Source organism: Macrobrachium rosenbergii, chromosome 9, assembly GCF_040412425.1.
Source record: "Macrobrachium rosenbergii isolate ZJJX-2024 chromosome 9, ASM4041242v1, whole genome shotgun sequence".
Lineage (NCBI taxonomy): Eukaryota > Metazoa > Arthropoda > Malacostraca > Decapoda > Palaemonidae > Macrobrachium > Macrobrachium rosenbergii.
In genome coordinates this window covers 54,783,608-54,802,410 of record NC_089749.1, presented here as the reverse complement: position 1 = coordinate 54,802,410, position 18,803 = coordinate 54,783,608, and the positions used below count along the sequence as shown (strand labels likewise).

The window sequence follows — 18,803 nt, the reverse complement described above, 5'->3', positions numbered from 1 at the left end:
TGTTTTATTAATACTATACGGCCTAAAGAATTTGAGAATCGAATCTTTTTACTTTTGACTAGAAAAACGAGGTACAAGAAAAACATCCCCATTATGAAAACGCAAATTTTTTTTAGAAAGATGTTCTCCTTTCTTACACTCATTCACATATCCATAAAAAATTATGCATATGTCAAACAAACAGGTTTTGAAGGAAATAACCTACGTACATTAATACACAGGACGAAGACAAATCCTAAACGTGAACATCTCCTTCAACTTGCTTCAGAGACATAACAATTGTTGTGGGAAAAATTTCCCGAAAAAAGGGAATATTTTTATTGCAAATAAACCAACTGACGTGGGCAATTTACGTAGTTAGAGATGCGTGGAAATAGAACAAACGTCAAATCATATTAATTTATTTTTGATTGCGAGAAATAAACTGCTTCGGTCTAGAAGTCATACAAAAACAAAAGCGGATGGTCTGAAAACTGAATAATATGCAGACGTAAATGTATGTATACACGCTCGTATACATATGTATGTGTATGCACACAAACTCATATGTATAAATAAATAAATAAATATATATAATAATATATATATATATATATATATATATATATATATATATATATATATATATATATATATATATATATATATACATACATATACATATACACACACACAAGTGACAGGACGTTTGCTTCTCGAGCAAAAGGACCCGAGTTCGACCCAAGAGTAGAAACACTTGAGGTGCGTGTCAGTTGATTTCGTTACCCCTCTGTTGAGCAAAGTAGTGACTCATGTACCAGGTAGTTAGCCTACTATGGAGGGCCGCAACCGAGGTGTAACGTCGCAAATGACTCTCTACAAATCGAAAGGATAACATGGAGTAAATCCCTTTACACGCTAAAACGTTTGAAAATAATTCTAGCTTAGTCATTAAAATATTTTCAAGGTCTATGCGAGATGTTGACTTATATCCAATTTAACCGATATAAAACAACCGCTTTTTTAGTTTTCTGTCAAAGATAACCATTGAGATGGCTTTGTCTGTCCGTCCGCACTTTTTCTGTCCGCTCTCAGATTTTAAAAACTACTGATGCTAGAGGGCTACAAATTGTTATGTTGATCACCCACCCTCCAATCATCAAACTTACCAAATTGCAGCCCTCTAGCCCCGGTAGTTTTGATTTTATTTGAGGGTAAAGTTAGCCATGATTGTGCGTCTGGCAACGCTACAGGACAGACCACTGCCGGGCCGTGGCTGAAAGTTTCATGGGCCGCGGTTCATACAGCATTATACGCTGTGCAGAAAACTCGACTGCGCCGAAGAAACTTTTTACTTGTTTTTATTTACAAGCAAACATTTCACCTGCATCCATAATTCTACTGATCACATCATGTACGATACATGACTCCTCCAATGTGACCCACCACTGATCGTTTACATGTTTTCGTTGCGCTTTTGAAAGTCTCCTATAAATATTCTCCCTGAATACTTCAAAATACAGCGCAAGTCCCCAGGGACCAATGAATCATTGAACGAGGTCAGTGATAATGCTAACAGTCGAGAAAAATCACATGGGCATAAACAAAATGCGTGTACACGTTTCATAAAAGGAACAGTTCATTGTACATGTATTGTAGATTTCGTTTCTAGAGACATTAGTTCTGGCAAGTGCAAATATATATGTATATATATATGTATATATAAACATACATACATATATACTATATACATACACACACACATATATGTAATTATATGTGTGTGTGCGTAAGCGTAGAGAAATTTTTACATTATGCCCTAGTTAAAGAGAAGTTGATGGATGCAATATGAACAGACTGGGTACCTCATCTTTACTTGGTAGTGGCTAAAATGAATACATGGAGGAATGATTTAGAATATGGCTTCAAATGGGCTTACGGCAAATGACTTCAATAGGAAATAAAAGAATTGGGTCACCAGGCAGAAATTCCGGGGACATGTGCATAAGAATGATAAAAGAAGTAGAGGGAGATGATGCAATGTGAAGTTTAGAGAAAAATAAAAAGGCTGTTTGAAGTGCAGTTGCACGAAAGAAGATTACATTGTGTACCTGAATACAAAGGAATGATCATATTATTCACATACAGAGGCACATAAAATAGGGTTGGATGTAACACGCACACATAGAGAAAAGTGATGTGACACATGGATTTTAAATCAAAGAGAGATATATATATATGAGGCGAAGATCTGAATGTAGCAAGAATGCAAGGTGTTGAATGCAAATGTGAGATTACATGTGAAGCTGCAGAAAGAGAATGTATGGAGGGCAACATAAAATAAAACGATGAAGAATGGGAAGACACCAAGGGCTGATGGGATCAGGAGTGAGATGCTGTGGCAAGATAGTACATGACAAAACTGAGTGACTAGTCAGGCTGGAAGATATGTCTGGAGGAAAAGCGACTGTAATAATTATGGAGACGTGAAATTACGCACATCACCTGGAAAGGCGTTCTTTATGGACATTACTGTGAAGGACTGGCTTCAAACAACTGCGTGGGTTTAGATAAGATGGTCTTGAAAGTAAATTTTTCATCTGAAACAGCTGTGTGATTAGTCTGAGTAAAAGAAACCTTCAGATGGCGCGTCTGTTCTGAAACAGTTGTGTAAGAAGTGTAAGGGAAATGAAAATATGTATGTGGTGTACATGAACCTAGAAAGTCCTCCAGATAGAATGTTTATTCTGAAACAATGGTGAAAGAAGTCTGAGGAAAAGGAAAACACTGAATGTGGTGTGCATGGATCTAGAGAGATCTTCTGACAGAATGTTTGCTGGAACAGTTGTGCGAGAAGCATGAGGTAAAGGAAAAGACTGTATGTGGTGCACATGGACCTAGGGAGACCTCTATATAATAAGTTATGGAGCAGTTGTACGAGAAGTTTGAGAAAGAGAAAGTTGGAAGAAAAGTTTGAGGTAAAGGAAAATATGCATGTGATGTACACAAAACTACAAACACCTCTTGAACTGTTCATTCTGAAAGTTATGTACATGAACTTAGAGACCTTCAGATAGAAATGATAATAAGGCATGAAAGATTGTTTTGATTGAAAAATGATGCAGAATGTAATTTGTTAATAAATTATAAGCGTTCAAAGACGTCAAGACAAGGACAAATGTAAATACAAGTGTTGGGAAAAACTGGGATATAATTGAAGTGTGGAGTAAACTAATCGTTGCAGATGAAAAAGTGTTAGTTGCGGATGGTGAGAAGAAGCTGCAGAGTAGTGAAAGTTGAAAGAGGAAAAAATTATTAGTAAGTAACACAAAGGGCAATATTAAGAAGTTAAGAGGAAGCCAGGATGATAATAAAGTAAGTATAGCTTAGTTTTACCAGACCACTGAGCTGATTAACAAGGGCTGGCCGAAGGATGATAACGTGGCTAAGAACCAATAAGTGTTTTATCCGAACCACATTATGGAATTTCACCAGAAATAAAAACTCTTCATCAGCCGGCGGCGGGAATCGAACTGGCCCATCGAATGACGGTTGAAGCTCAACCAACTCGGCCAACAAATCAGGATGATCAAATGGTAAAAAACGCTAGTGGTTGATTTACACAGAACAAATGAATCAAACAAGAAAGGTCACAAGACCTACGCAGTATTTCTGAAGAGAGGTTTGGAGGAGTCAAGGAAAGTCTACGAAAATAATGTTGGGATGCCTTAAGGGACTGTTGAGCGAACTTTTTCTTCTAGGTGTGAAGTGTTGGTCTTAAATGTGAATAAGGCAAGAAATATTGAAGCCGATGAGATGAATAGGTTGAGGTTGTTCAATACATGGGTTGTAAGAAATGCTGAAGGGATAAAAGGAGATCAGATACAATATAAAATATGCAACACAAATAGAAATATCGATCAATGTCTTAAAGAAACCTGCTCATGTAGAAAGAATTCAGGATATGTTGATAAAACGGCCGTAAGAATTAGAAGTTAAGGGAGAACAGAGAAAGAGACGGAAAAAAGGTCATGCAAGAGAGAACGAGGTCTTGAAACTGATCCCTAACATCTACGAAGCATGAGAGTAACTGCAAGAAATATTACGTGAGAGGCACAAGGCATGTATGGTCATCGTGATGTTAACGATGTCTTTAGGTTAGACACATGAAGTGGCTATATAATGGAAGCTCTTCTCTAGCGTACGAGACCAGACACGCATACGATGACCACACACTCACGTGATATTGCTTGCAATTACTCTGGTGCTTCGTGGATGTTAAGGGCCTGTTTCAAGACTTCATTCCCCTTTGCTTGCAAACAATTTTCAGTCTCTTTCTCTGTTCTCCTTTACTTTTAGATATATATATATATATATATATATATATATATATATATATATATATATATATATATATATATATATATATATATATATATATATATATATATATATATATATATATATATGTACACACATGTATATTATATATATATAATATATATGTATATACATGTATATATACTGTATATATATATATATATATATATATATATATTATATATATATATATATATATATATATATATATATATATATATAGTATATAAAATAAAAATACAGTATATAAACACAGGACACACACACGTATATATATGTGTCTGTGTGTAATTTCTATAGTAAATTCAGTTAAGATACATAACCATATATATAAAAAATAGAATAATCTACAACACTCTCATTCTCGTTATCTGTATTGCGGTATATTTCGTACTGAAGAAGATTAATAAAGGAACTCCAGCAATATTGAAACTCTAGCAATATCGAGAGACACTACAGCAGACCCTTGACAGCTAACTATCCGTACACATATAAGACAGCATTAATTAAGAATCAAAACTATTCTTGGCTTTCAGCTCAATTCATAATCTAAAAAGAGCCATTTTTTCAGTCTGACAGGGTGAATATACATTTGAAGTACAGGGACTATTGCCATTGCTCAAGACTATTTCTCCACTAGGGTTTCTGTTGTGACAGGTATACCAGGTGTATGTATTATGACTTTTCAATGGGAAAGAAATTATGACACAGTGCATTTTTTCCATCTAAAAATTATAAAAGAAACAGTAATACATTCCCTTCTTGTACACAATGCATTGGTGTATGCTATAATTCGAGTATGTGCATTTCACAATCTCAAGGCAATGTAACATTTTAAAAATTCATTACATGTGTATACATAATCCCAAATCAATTATATCCTGTTAAAAAACTGCAGGAACTACCGTGAGAAATGCAAACTAAAATCTCGCCATTTGAGATTTCTTAGGTTAGGGAAGTCAGTATCAAGGAGTACTAAACACGAAGGTGAAACTTCAGTTGTGCACGTCATTAGGGACATTGTAATAACAAGGTAGCCCAAAGACTTAGGGCAGGTTAGGTCAAGTTTTCTGGCTGAGAAGCCCACCCTTTCCCTTCAAAAGATGCTGCTACTCTAAATGTTTATATTATTTAGATCAGGAGAATCACAAATGTCCTAATAACGCACATGGCTAAAGTTCTACTTTATCGTAATGGATTGAATAAAATGCTATTAAACATTTTAATCATTGGTGAGATAATCCCGGTTGCAATATACATCCGGACTCTTCCTTCTACGTGAGAGATGGGAGTGAGACTTCTCACTTCTCCTTTCAAACACGTTTTTGTTAGGTCCTTCAGCTTCATTTCTCTCCATCTCCGGTTTCACAACTTTTCTCTTCACCATGTTCCCAACCTCTACCAGCTTGGTTTTCTATTCTTCCTTTTCTCCTCTCTCTCTCTCTCTCTCTCTCTCTCTCTCTCTACACACACACACATACACAAACACAGACACACGCAGGAGCACGCAAACAAACACGTACACGCACAATTATTCTCCTTCGCAAGTTTGCTCAGTTTCTCTGCTATTTGTCACCTGGTTTCATTACTAATTCAGCAAGAGCCTCTCCCTCTGCCTCCAAAAAACATTTCTCTTCCTATATATGCTAAGTTTTCCTTCTTGTCACCTAACTGCATCATTTCTGCTCTCTCTCTCTCTCTCTCTCTCTCTCTCTCTCTCTCTCTCAAAGAAATTTGCCTTCGAACATTTGCTCTGATTTCTCGTCTCATTCTTTTCAAGCGTTACTCAGTTTCAGCATCCAGTTTGACCCACCTATCTCACCCACTCTGTGCATATGTGTGCAAAACACCAGCCCAGTCGCTTTCAGCATAAATAAATGTCCCGGTCTCCACATCGATTCCTTTCTTGCAGACTGTGTGTGCCCTTTTCGGCATCCATCTTTCCCTTCTCTCCATTCTTCATTACCATCGTCTCCATCAAAACATTCACAGACAATCGAGCTCTTGGCACCTGGTGCGCCCTAGCACTCACGCGCAAGGGTAGAGGAAGAAGAAGAAGAAGAAGACGAAAACGAGGAGGAGGAGGGAGAGGAAAAGAAACAAGAGGAAGAAAAGGAGAAATAAGAACTACGCTGGAAGAAGCGGAAGAGAAAAGGAAGTACGTTTATGCGCTTTTCCCTTTCAAAAAAAAAAATCGGAGGGGAAAAGACTCTACACTGTGGTGACCTTTTCAAAAATAATTTTATCAAAATGTCTAAAATGATCGGGATTTTACGTATATATACATGGAAGGGAAAACTAGTCCACTCTGTGTAAAATGTGACAGACAAATTTGTCTCACTTGATTGTAAAATAACAAAGACTACAACTACTCACTAAGGTGTGCAAGCGCAAAAGTGAACACTAAAACAACTAAGAGTACAAAAAGTGCCGTCACTGATCATCGATACAAAAATCACTAGAACTATTCACTACGTTGGAAGCAGCGTCTGACACTACATTTCACTGTTATGCAGGTGATTGGTGGAAAGGATGAATATCAGGAATGGTGCAGAAAATACTCAAAAGCTAAAGGTAAGGACATCAAAAACAGAAGGTACTCTAGAGTGGAAAGCCGGGGGAGGTGGGAGTATACTCCGCACACCATTACTGTGTCATGATTGTTGGATTAACAGCAAAGCGGAACATCTGGGATTCGCTAATCTTGGGATGTTTTGGGATTCACTAATCTGGGGAGGACTGTCAAAAAGGGGTTAAGCATTATTCACTGATGGGCTGGGGGCTGGAAGGGGCAGATGACAATTCAAAACGGAAATATCAAAATAAGAAAAAGGTCGATTTTCAGATGATGCCAAACGTGATACGGTAGTCCTTTTATATCACCACTGTTTTCGGTCTTTTGTCACAACTGATCCAAAAATTCCTGAAGATATTTTTTGGCACACATCACAAGATCCTCGGACGGGATGTAAACACTTTTCACTTCGAAAAGAAAACTCAAGCCGATTTTCTGAGACTTGAACCACCACATGAAAGCCAAGGGGAGGGCAGGGGGTGGGGTGTTAGGAGGAAGGGGCTGAGACGTAAACAAAAATAGTTAAGAGGGTATTACAAGTAGGAGGAACTGATTAGAGTTGGGCAGGATGGGGACGGGGAAGATTAGGGATCAAACACCGAAGGAACACGGTAGATGGGGGAGCGGTTCCATTTGCAGTCAAAGGAGTTTTATGCAATAAGAGGAAGGAAGAGGGTCTTTGTACATGATAGGTGTTTTGGGGGTGAAGGTGCGGTACAGGAGAGAGAGAGAGAGAGAGAGAGAGAGAGAGAGAGAGAGAGAGAGAGAGGTGACGAGCATGGCTGGTTGACGGGAAGGAAGAAAGGATGCGCGTCCAGCACACACACGGACACAAACAAGCCTTGTATTGACATCCACTACAAGGCAGGCAAGCACACCAGCACACAAGCAAGGCGAGGTCAGGGTATTTACCATGGCGGCGGTGTTCTTCCCAGCGTCTGGGAAACCGGTGGTGAGGGCCTAGTGAAAGGAAGGAGCTCAAGCTATATAGGGCAGCGAGGCCCGCTGCTGCAGGAGTGAAGAGCAGCCGAGGCAAAGGCAGGGAGGAGGCGGCAGCTGGCCTCGGACCGATATTGGTGGAGGAGGTGGTGGTGGTGGTGGTGATGATGGTGGAGTTGGTGGTGGTGGCGGAGGAGATGTAGGTAGAAGTGAGGGGCAGTCAGGGAGGAGGAGGAAGAGGAGGAACGAAGGCGGGCAAGAGTGACGGCGGCGGCGGCGGGAGCAGCAGCAGCAGCAGCAGCAGCAAGTGAGGTGGGACCTGGAGTCCGTGGAGGGTGGGTGGGTTGCCGGGTGGGTGTGAGAGAGCGCTGATGGGCGGGCGCCATAAGACCTGGAACACAGAGAGGGAGGGGGAGGAAGCCCTTCCCATGCCCCGCCCCCCTTATTTATGTTCAGTGTTCCAGCGAGGAGACGACGCCATCCTACAGGCACCGTGGTGACTCTTGAAGTCGCCCTTGTGTGTTCCCTCAGGTGCATCTGTCGAACACCCAGACGGGAGGCCAATGCCTCTGACATTTCGTCATCGTCACTTTCCTGCTAAAACCATTCATTGATTTTTGGTGGCAGAACTGATGGAGGAGGAGAAAGAGGAAGGGTTGGGAAGGGGGTGGGGTGACCCTCCTACCAGGACTCGTACTGCCGGAATTTAAAGGGAATAGAGTCCAGCTGGAGGGTGACCCTCCGGCCACGGGGCATTGAGGAGGGGAACGCCCCTCCTTCCCCATTCTCTGATTCTCCCATTAATTCATCGCCGCTCATTATTTCTCAAAATACGAGCCAATATCCCTAAGTGACGACGTCGTCCAACGAACGCGCTCTTATGGACAGTATATCAAGACATGTCTCATGTCCTATATACATCAGGAGTGCCTGCGCGTGTCCTTCGTTTAATGGAGCGATTACAAGATGCGTAGAGGAAGGGAGGGGGAGGGGAGGGGGCAGGTTAGAGCCATTCTATGAAAGGAGGGGGTCGCGAGTATTTCTCCTTATATACTTCAGCGACACAGAGAACAACGGGAGAGAGGAAGGGGAAGAAGGCACATGGGGGGACAAACCCTTTTCCTAGGGGGGCAGGCGCGGGGTTAGGAGAGAGAGGAGAGGAGAGGGAGAGGAGAGGAGAGGAGAAGAGAGGGGAGGAGAGGAGAAGAGAGGGGAGGAGAGGGGAGGGGGGAAAAATGTTGGGGAGAGATTGAGACACACTTAAGGTGATACTGGGCGGAGCATTTGGGTCAATTTGATGTGGTAAAGGGGGTCTCGTTTGTCAATCAATTAGCTACAGGTGTGATGAAAAGTGTAGGAGCTTGAGAGAGAAAAATATATAATATATATATATATATATATATATATATATATATATATATATATATATATATATATATATATGTGTGTGTGTGTGTATATATATATGTATATATACATACATAAATGTGTATATATATGTATATATACATATATATGTGTATATATTATATATATATAATATATTTATATATATATATATTATATATATATATATATATATATATATATATATATATATATATATATATATATATCTATATATGTACGTATATGATAAACATGTGTGCATATTTTGTTAGAAAGCACACACACACACACATATATATATATATATATATATATATATATATATATATATATATATATATATATATATATATATATATATATGTGTGTGTGTGTGTGTGTGTGTGTGTAAAGAAAGTAGCCATTTTCCTTCAGAATGAAAAGATTCCTTATTCATTCTCCAAATATGTGATCAAACTGAAAATTCCTAGGCTTAAAACTCTCGCTTAAGATTTTTCTTATCAGCAACAAGTAGACGTAAACTCCTCTCACATTACACCTTCACTTTTTTCTTTTTCATACACTCGATTACTAAGGCTCACGTGTTTGAACCTTTTTGTCTCTCTTTGCTCCCTAAGCTTCCTAATTATACTACGATTTATGCTATCAGATTTTTGTCTTATCTCTTCGATTAGCTACACCAATTCTTACTCCATAATCACTTGGTATTTCGACTGTTCCTACATTCTCAATCCATTCCTCCTTTATCCGTGAGATATTCATTTCTACATGCGCTTCTTCTCCTCAGTAATACTTTCAGACGTCTTCAGTTATTGTTTGTAACTTCTTTACAAACGTAACCATCTGCTATTCATTCTCCATTGACAAGCTCTTCATTTCTTGCATAAAAATGTACTTATATTTACTTGATTCTCAGTTCTCAGTCACTCTATGTATATTATTCGATATACATATTAACCACGAACTCAGGCATAACAAACTTTTCTAAGGCACTTTTGCGGCAAAGAGGTTAATCTCTCGTCTATATATACTATACATAGTTTTTGTTTCATTGCAGAAACAATTCTTATCTCCGTTCACGCATAATTTACATTATGCATCGTCTTCAGTTTCCACGTATTATCGGTGCATTTATCATAATCCTCCTCTTGCCCACACACAAAAGCATACTCTTTCTATTTTCAAACAATCCACGATAACTTCTATTACAGTTTTAAAAAGCCAAATGTCAGCTCCAACTTTCTCGGCCAAAATCCCTCCAGATAAATTAAGAAATCGTTATACTTCAATAGAAAATAGCTTCTCTTTTGCCATCCTTTCCCCTATTCTTACGAAGAGCCTTTTCCATCATTTGTTTCATATGAACCTCGAGGTTATCTGGACATGCGATACACACACACACTGCACACCGTAGCAGGTTACTCGATGCATCTCTTCTCATCATAACGTTCCTCGTTCGCAATCCACCAACACATGCAGCTCGCCTTATTTGCACTTCCCTGGTAACTGCGTATCGCTTTAGCGACCGTTCTCGGAATCTGCATTCACCCCAAAAATTCGCCTCGTTCGGTTTCGCCTCTTTCACTGCCCCCCAATTCCTAAGCTATTCATTCTACACGCTGTACAATTCTTATTTAAGGTCCACGTGATCCTTATACCCTTTATCTGACTCTCAGAACGCACTTTTCTTATTCGAATTGACTTCATCGGTTCTCACTCTTGTTATAGCCGTTTCGTTTAATCTTTATTTTTCGAGCATGTATTTGTATGCGTCCAGTCCCCAAACGAAATATATATATGTATATATATATATATATATATATATATATATATATATATATATATATATATATATATATATATATATATATATATACATACACTATATAATATAATATATAATATAATATATATATATATATATATATATATATATATATATATATATATATATAAGTAAAACAATAAGTAAACACAAAACTATAAGCTAATGTAAAAGTTGTTTCTCATACCTGAATGTAAAAATATAATAATCCATAAATAAAAATGCCAAAATGTAATTACTGTTTACTATTTATATATATATATATATATATATATATATATATATATATATATATATATATGTGTGTGTGTGTGTGTGTGTGTGTGTGTGTGTATGTATGTATGTATGTATGTATGTATGTATGTATGTATGTATATATATATATATATATATATATATATATATATATATATATATATATATATATATATATATATATATATATATAAGTATGCACTAGATTTAGTTTGGGCAAAGAAAAGAACAAAAATAAAACTGCAACTCACAGTATGTGTTTATGAACATGCACGTAGAATAAAACGCGTATCTGCATGTTTGTAAGAATTTCTTTCCTTCTTTCTGTGTCTTAAGCATCACAGCAAACAAACACCTACGTACAAGCATTTCCACTTCGGCCAAAAATCTCCTATACAACTGCGCCCTTAGACACGGAGTAAAAAAAAAGAGAGAGAGAGAGAGAGAGAGAGAGAGAGGAGTAAAAGAGAGAGAGAATGACAAAAAACCAGTGTCATTCAAGAAATATTCCACTCTGGTATTTTCAAAACTTGAAAGGTGTCTGGCGACGAAAACCTGTGAACTCGTCAAATCAAGTTTTCGAATGTAGCTGGAAGTGGGTTTAATTCAAAACCAAATTCTATTCACTGCTCCGTGACGATTTTGAGAAATTACATGCAAGGTTGGGAAGGAAAAATGAGGACGCTATGAAAGGAAGGTCCGTTCCAAATATTTAAGCCTCGGCTCCAGGCCATAATATTTTATATATATTATATCAAATTATATATATATATATATATATATATATATATATATATATATATATATATATATATATATATATATACATACATACATGTATGTATATATATAAATATATATATATAGATGCATACTTATTATAAGTATACATGAATATATATAGATATACACACAAGTATATATATACATATATATGTATGTATGTATGTATGTTTGTGTGTGTTATATGAGTGTATGGAAATATGACCTTTAATTGAAGTTGCGCGCACAGACAAAATAAAAACAAAAAACATTAACAATAATAAAAATCACATAGTGATGTTTATTAACGCTAAATAAATATCTTAGCACTCCCTGTAATAAAATATGATGGATAGTATGTCTGCAAGCCAACCTAAAGGTTATCAAACCTGTTAGCTTCATTAATTACGCAGAGAAAAAGAGGACTGAAAATAAGTTAAATTTTCAGTGCTTTACAAAGACTTTGCAAGCAATCACCGGACCAAAATTATTATCCTTAAATCTGTAATTCATCCGTGTATTATATATATATATATATATATATATATATATATATATATATATATATATATATATATATATATATTTATATATATATATATATATATATATATATATATATATATATATATATAGAGAGAGAGAGAAAAAGTTAATATTTTGTTATTAAAAATTACAAAGCAGCCTGACATTTCCCATAGTATCATCAAGATGTCATCTGACAGAACATATTTACTGTTATGTCACCCTTACAACATAATAAGGAAGGCCTTGGGTTAAAAATGTACCATTTTTCCCTCATTCAGTCTTAGTATCTTTCTCAAAAGCCCCTACTAATAAAGAATACAAAAAGTCTACATTTTGGAAGACGTTTACTTCCAGAAAAATATGACAGAACTTCTATAATTAAATTACAAATCGAAATGAACAGAGAGAACAATTACCCTTACAGCAATATTCAACTACAAATATGGAGAATCTTACTTTTCATTTCATTCCTCTTTCTAATAATCACACAACAGTTCTTGCATTGGTCCCCAAGTTCATAATCGAGTCTAAATCGAGCCAATACACCTGCCTAATGAAGACATCCAATATCATTGCAAGTCAATGAATGATATAACAATCACTGACCAATCCAACTTGGAAAACTAATAAGCCTTCTTAGTGAAAATGGAGGTTATGACGTGTTTAACTAAGAGAGAGAGGGACTGACAAAGGTCACAATAAAAATCAACAGTTATAACCATAGAATTCCTAAAAAAAAGTATAACACATATGTATGATGATACTCTACAAAACGCAGTCTTATGTGTAATTATATTTTTATCTCCGCAAGCAAACTCTGAGACTTATTCTGTTTGGCTATCTTGTCAATTTTATCCATTCATTTTCGAATATTCTTACAGTTCTATAAGATTACAAATGACAATTCATTACTGCGACAGACCTAGTTCTAGTTTTCGCATGAACAAACAGTGTACTATCATAAAATGAGCAAGAATTTAATAATAATAATACAGAATATTCTAATAAAAAATAGCCTAGTTTTCTCATCTATATCTAATAAAATCTAATTTGCTTTAGTTCATGGATATGGCTGAATTCCACTGTTATAAAAATCATACAGTTCCGCAGATGTTTATTTATATAATTCAATCCATTTTTACTTTTCATATTTAAGGGATCCTCTCCCCAAACTCCGCCATCTCTGGTAGAGACCATTAGTTGCACTGTCAACATGAATTACTCTAGTTTTATGTCATCGTAGTTAAAGGCGAGGTGGCGAGCTATATATCCCCACAACCAAAGTCCTTTTACGCTTGTAAAATGATAGATGTTGTCAATGAGAGAGAGAGAGAGAGAGAGAGAGAGAGAGAGAGAGAGAGAGAGAGAGAGAGATTCACAATAATTTAGTTGTCTAGATACATTAAAAATTAAAGGCCTCTCAAGAACTTGCTCAGATCTCATTACCGATTTACTGACACAATCTAGCATTATCATTTTTATTATATATCTCTGATAGAGAAAACGTTGGATTCTAATCTGGAAGTGAAAATGCCACAAATTACTCTCCGCTTCGGATGGTTTATCAGAACACCGAGGTCTACATCATTCCTCTTATTCCTTTCAAAGACCTTCCCGTACCTGCGTGCTGCCTGAGCAAGAGCTCTTGCTAGCAAAAGGCCAACTTAATCAAAACCAACCAGCCACCCGCCACATATTAAGCTGCAACACACCGTCAGGCAAAGGCCGGGTGAAAGAAAACAAAATTGTTTCAGACAACTAGTTTTTTTTTTCTTTAGCGTTTCTTTCTTTTAGTTTATTAGGTTCAGTATGGAGGTTTACAATACTATTACTCCATGAAGATATTTGTCATCTCACTACTGAGACAAACACAAAGGACTACGTAGAATGGAACAAAATAAAACCTGAAAACAGCAAAGGAAGAAAAATATCCAAAGCCAATAAATCTGATACTTTAAACACCCAGTAGCCATCCGCTTTTGCAACATCCATTACAAAGAACACCAAACGCGCTGCAAAAGCTTTTGTAAACATTTATGGACTCGACGAGGATTTCGTGCTCCAGCTGGAAAATGCCACACAGCCATGAACTCTAAACCAACCGTTTTCGTTGTAATTATGACCAGTATGTGATGATAGATGGGCTATAAAGTTTATTTGACCGTGAACATATCGGTTCATTTACCCCCGAACTGCCCAGACCTGTGGGCAAACTTCTGTTAAAGTTTTGCCGGAGAATCAAGCCATCTCCAACATGCACTTCCTCCCAGTAAAGAAATGGCCTTCTATATGCTGGTCAAATACTTCTAGAAAAACAGGCTCTTCCTCTGATATCTGCAGGCAATCTCTGAAAAATAATGGAATGAAACAAAATGAATTGCTTCAGTGAAGGAAACTTACAGATATCTGTCGGTCTTTAGCCAGATAGTAAGTATGTGTATGTAAAACTTAAAGGAATTAAATTTTACTCAGTAATATGTAAGCAGCAAGTATTACATCCCTCTTTCATCATAATCATCCAATACCGAAAGACGCAAATGGGCCTCTGTGAAATTCAATCTTGTTTTTCCAGAGCTTTATCTTCCTCTTTAGCTTACTTCAAAGGTCATTCAGTCATCTCTGGGGCAAAACCAATAACAGGAAATTTTTATGTTAGTAAATATACCTATCTATATATATACGAATATAATCAACAGAGGTAACATATATAATATAAATATATAAAATCTTATAATAAATATATATTTCATACAAAGGTAACATAAATACACACACACACACACACAGAGAGAGAGAGAGAGAGAGAGAGAGAGAGAGAGAGAGAGAGAGAGATTCACAATAATTTAGTTGTCTAGATACATTAAAAATTAAAGACCTCTCAAGAACTTGCTCAGATCTCATTACCGATTTACTGACACAATCTAGCATTATCATTATTATTAATTATATATCTCTGATAGAAAACTTTGGATTCTAATCTGAAAGTGAAAATCACAAATTACTCTCCGCTTCGGATGGTTTATCAGAACACCGAGGTCTACATCATTCCTCTTATTCCTTTCAAAGACCTTATGCCTGAGCAAGAGCCCGTGCTAGCAAAAGGCCAACTTAATCAAAACCAACCAGCCACCCATATATTAAGCTGCAACACACCGTCAGGCAAAGGCCGGGTGAAAGAAAACACGAAAATTGTTTCAGATAACTAGTTTTTTTCTTTAGCGTTTCTTTCTTTTAGTTTATTAGGTTCAGTATGAAGGTATACAATACTATTACTCCATGAAGATATTTGTCATCTCACTACTGAGACAAACACCGAGGACTACGTAGATATGGAACAAAATAAATAGAACCTGAAAACAGCAAAGGAAGAAAAATATCCAAAGCCAATAAATCTGATACTTTAAACACCCAGTAGCCATCCGCTTTTGCAACATCCATTACAAAGAACACCAAACGCGCTGCAAAAGCTTTGTAATACATTTATGGACTCGACGAGGATTTCGTGCTCCAGCTGGAAAAACACAGCCATGAACTCTAAACCAACCGTTTTCGTTCAAAGAAGTAAATGACCAGTATGTGATGATAGATGGGCTATAAAGTTTATTTGACCGTGAACATATCGGTTCATTTACCCCGACTACTGCCCAGACCTGTGGCAGCAAACTTCTGCCGAAGTTATTAGAAGTTTTGCCGGAGAATCGAAGCCATCTCCAACATGCACTTCCTCCCAGTAAAGAAATGGCCTTATATGCTGGTCAAATACTTCTAGAAAAACAGGCTCTTCCTCTGATATCTGCAGGCAATCTCTATGAAAAAATAATGGAATGAAACAAAATGAATTGCTTCAGTGAAAGAAACTTCACAAATATCTGTCGGTCTTTAGCCAGATAGTAAGTATGTGTATGTAAAACTTAAAGGAATTAAATTTTACTCAGTAAATATAAGCAGCAAGTATTACATCCCTCTTTCATCATTCATCCAATACCGAAAGACGCAAATGGGCCTCTGTGAAATTCAATCTTGTTTTTTCCAGAGCTTTATCTTCCTCTTTAGCTTCTTCAAAGGTCATTCAGTCATCTCTGCAAAACCAATAACAGGAAATTTTTATGTTTACCCTATCTATATATCGAATATAATCAACAGAGGTAACATATATAATATAAATATATAAAATCTTATAATAAATATATATTTCATACAAAGGTAACATAAATACACACACACACAGAGAGAGAGAGAGAGAGAGAGAGAGAGAGAGAGAGAGAGAGATTCACAATAATTTAGTTGTCTAGATACATTAAAAATTAAAGACCTCTCAAGAACTTGCTCAGATCTCATTACCGATTTACTGACACAATCTAGCATTATCATTATTATTAATTATATATCTCTGATAGAGAAAACTTTGGATTCTAATCTGAAAGTGAAAATGCCACAAATTACTCTCCGCTTCGGATGGTTTATCAGAACACCGAGGTCTACATCATTCCTCTTATTCCTTTCAAAGACCTTCCCGCATGCCTGAGCAAGAGCCCGTGCTAGCAAAGGCCAACTTAATCAAAACCAACCAGCCACCCGCCACATATTAAGCTGCAAACACCGTCAGGCAAAGGCCGGGTGAAAGAAAACACGAAAATTGTTTCAGATAACTAGTTTTTTTTCTTTAGCGTTTCTTTCTTTTAGTTTATTAGGTTCAGTATGAAGGTATACAAACTATTACTCCATGAAGATATTTGTCATCTCACTACTGAGACAAACACCGAGGACTACGTAGATATGGAACAAAATAAATAGAACCTGAAAACAGCAAAGGAAGAAAAATATCCAAAGCCAATAAATCTGATACTTTAAACACCCAGTAGCCATCCGCTTTTGCAACATCCATTACAAAGAACACCAAACGCGCTGCAAAAAGCTTTTTGTAATACATTTATGGACTCGACGAGGATTTCGTGCTCCAGCTGGAAAAATGCCACACAGCCATGAACTCTAAACCAACCGTTTTCGTTCAAGGTAATTCCATGACCAGTATGTGATGATAGATGGGCTATAAAGTTTATTTTTGAACATATCGGTTCATTTACCCCTGACTAAGACCTGTGGCAGCAAACTTCTGCCGAAGTTATTAGAAGTTTTGCCGGAGAATCGAAGCCATCTCCAACATGCACTTCCTCCCAGTAAAGAAATGGCCTTCTATATGCTGGTCAAATACTTCTAGAAAAACAGGCTCTTCCTCTGATATCTGCAGGCAATCTCTATGAAAAAATAATGGAATGAAACAAAATGAATTGCTTCAGTGAAAGAAACTTCACAAATATCTGTCGGTCTTTAGCCAGATAGTAAGTATGTGTATGTAAAACTTAAAGGAATTAAATTTTACTCAGTAATATGTAAGCAGCAAGTATTACATCCCTCTTTCATCATAATCGCATCCAATACCGAAAGACGCAAATGGGCCTCTGTGAAATTCAATCTTGTTTTTCCAGATATCTTCCTCTTTAGCTTACTTCAAAGGTCATTCAGTCATCTCTCGGGGCAAAACCAATAACAGGGAAATTTTTATGTTAGTAAATAATCTTACCCTATCTATATATATACGAATATAATCAACAGAGGTAACATATATAATATAAATATATAAAATCTTATAATAAATATATATTTCATACAAAGGTAACATAAATACACACACACAGATTACAATAATTTAGTTGTCTAGATACATTAAAAATTAAAGACCTCTCAAGAACTTGCTCAGATCTCATTACCGATTTACTGACACAATCTAGCATTATCATTATTTTAATTATATATCTCTGATAGAAAACTTTGATTCTAATCTGAAAGTGAAAATGCCACAAATTACTCTCCGCTTCGGATGGTTTATCAGAACACCGAGGTCTACATCATTCCTCTTATTCCTTTCAAAGACCTTCCCTGCACCTGCGTGTGCCTGAGCAAGAGTTAGCAAAGGCCAACTTAATCAAAACCAACCAGCCACCCGCCACATATTAGCTGCAACACACCGTCAGGCAAAGGCCGGGTGAAAGAAAACACGAAAAATTGTTTCAGATAACTAGTTTTTTTCTTTAGCGTTTCTTTCTTTTAGTTTATTAGGTTCAGTATGAAGGTATACAATACTATTACTCCATGAAGATATTTGTCATCTCT

At 36.7% G+C, this 18,803-nt stretch overlaps 1 protein-coding gene across 5 annotated transcripts in view; it reads right to left on the bottom strand.

Moving 5' to 3' along the window:
• The window catches only part of LOC136841821 (uncharacterized), a 628,887-nt gene that overhangs the window by 125,065 nt on the left and 485,019 nt on the right, over positions 1–18,803 (bottom strand). For 2 of the 5 annotated variants that reach the window (XM_067109178.1, XM_067109180.1), the window contains exon 1: positions 7,847–7,961. The exons of the other annotated variants lie outside the window; for them this stretch is intronic. In XM_067109178.1, the coding sequence (XP_066965279.1) occupies positions 7,847–7,849 (3 nt within the window). In that variant the 5' untranslated portion in view covers positions 7,850–7,961. Of the gene's footprint in view, positions 1–7,846; positions 7,962–18,803 lie in introns of those variants that run through there. 5 annotated transcript variants of the gene reach the window in all.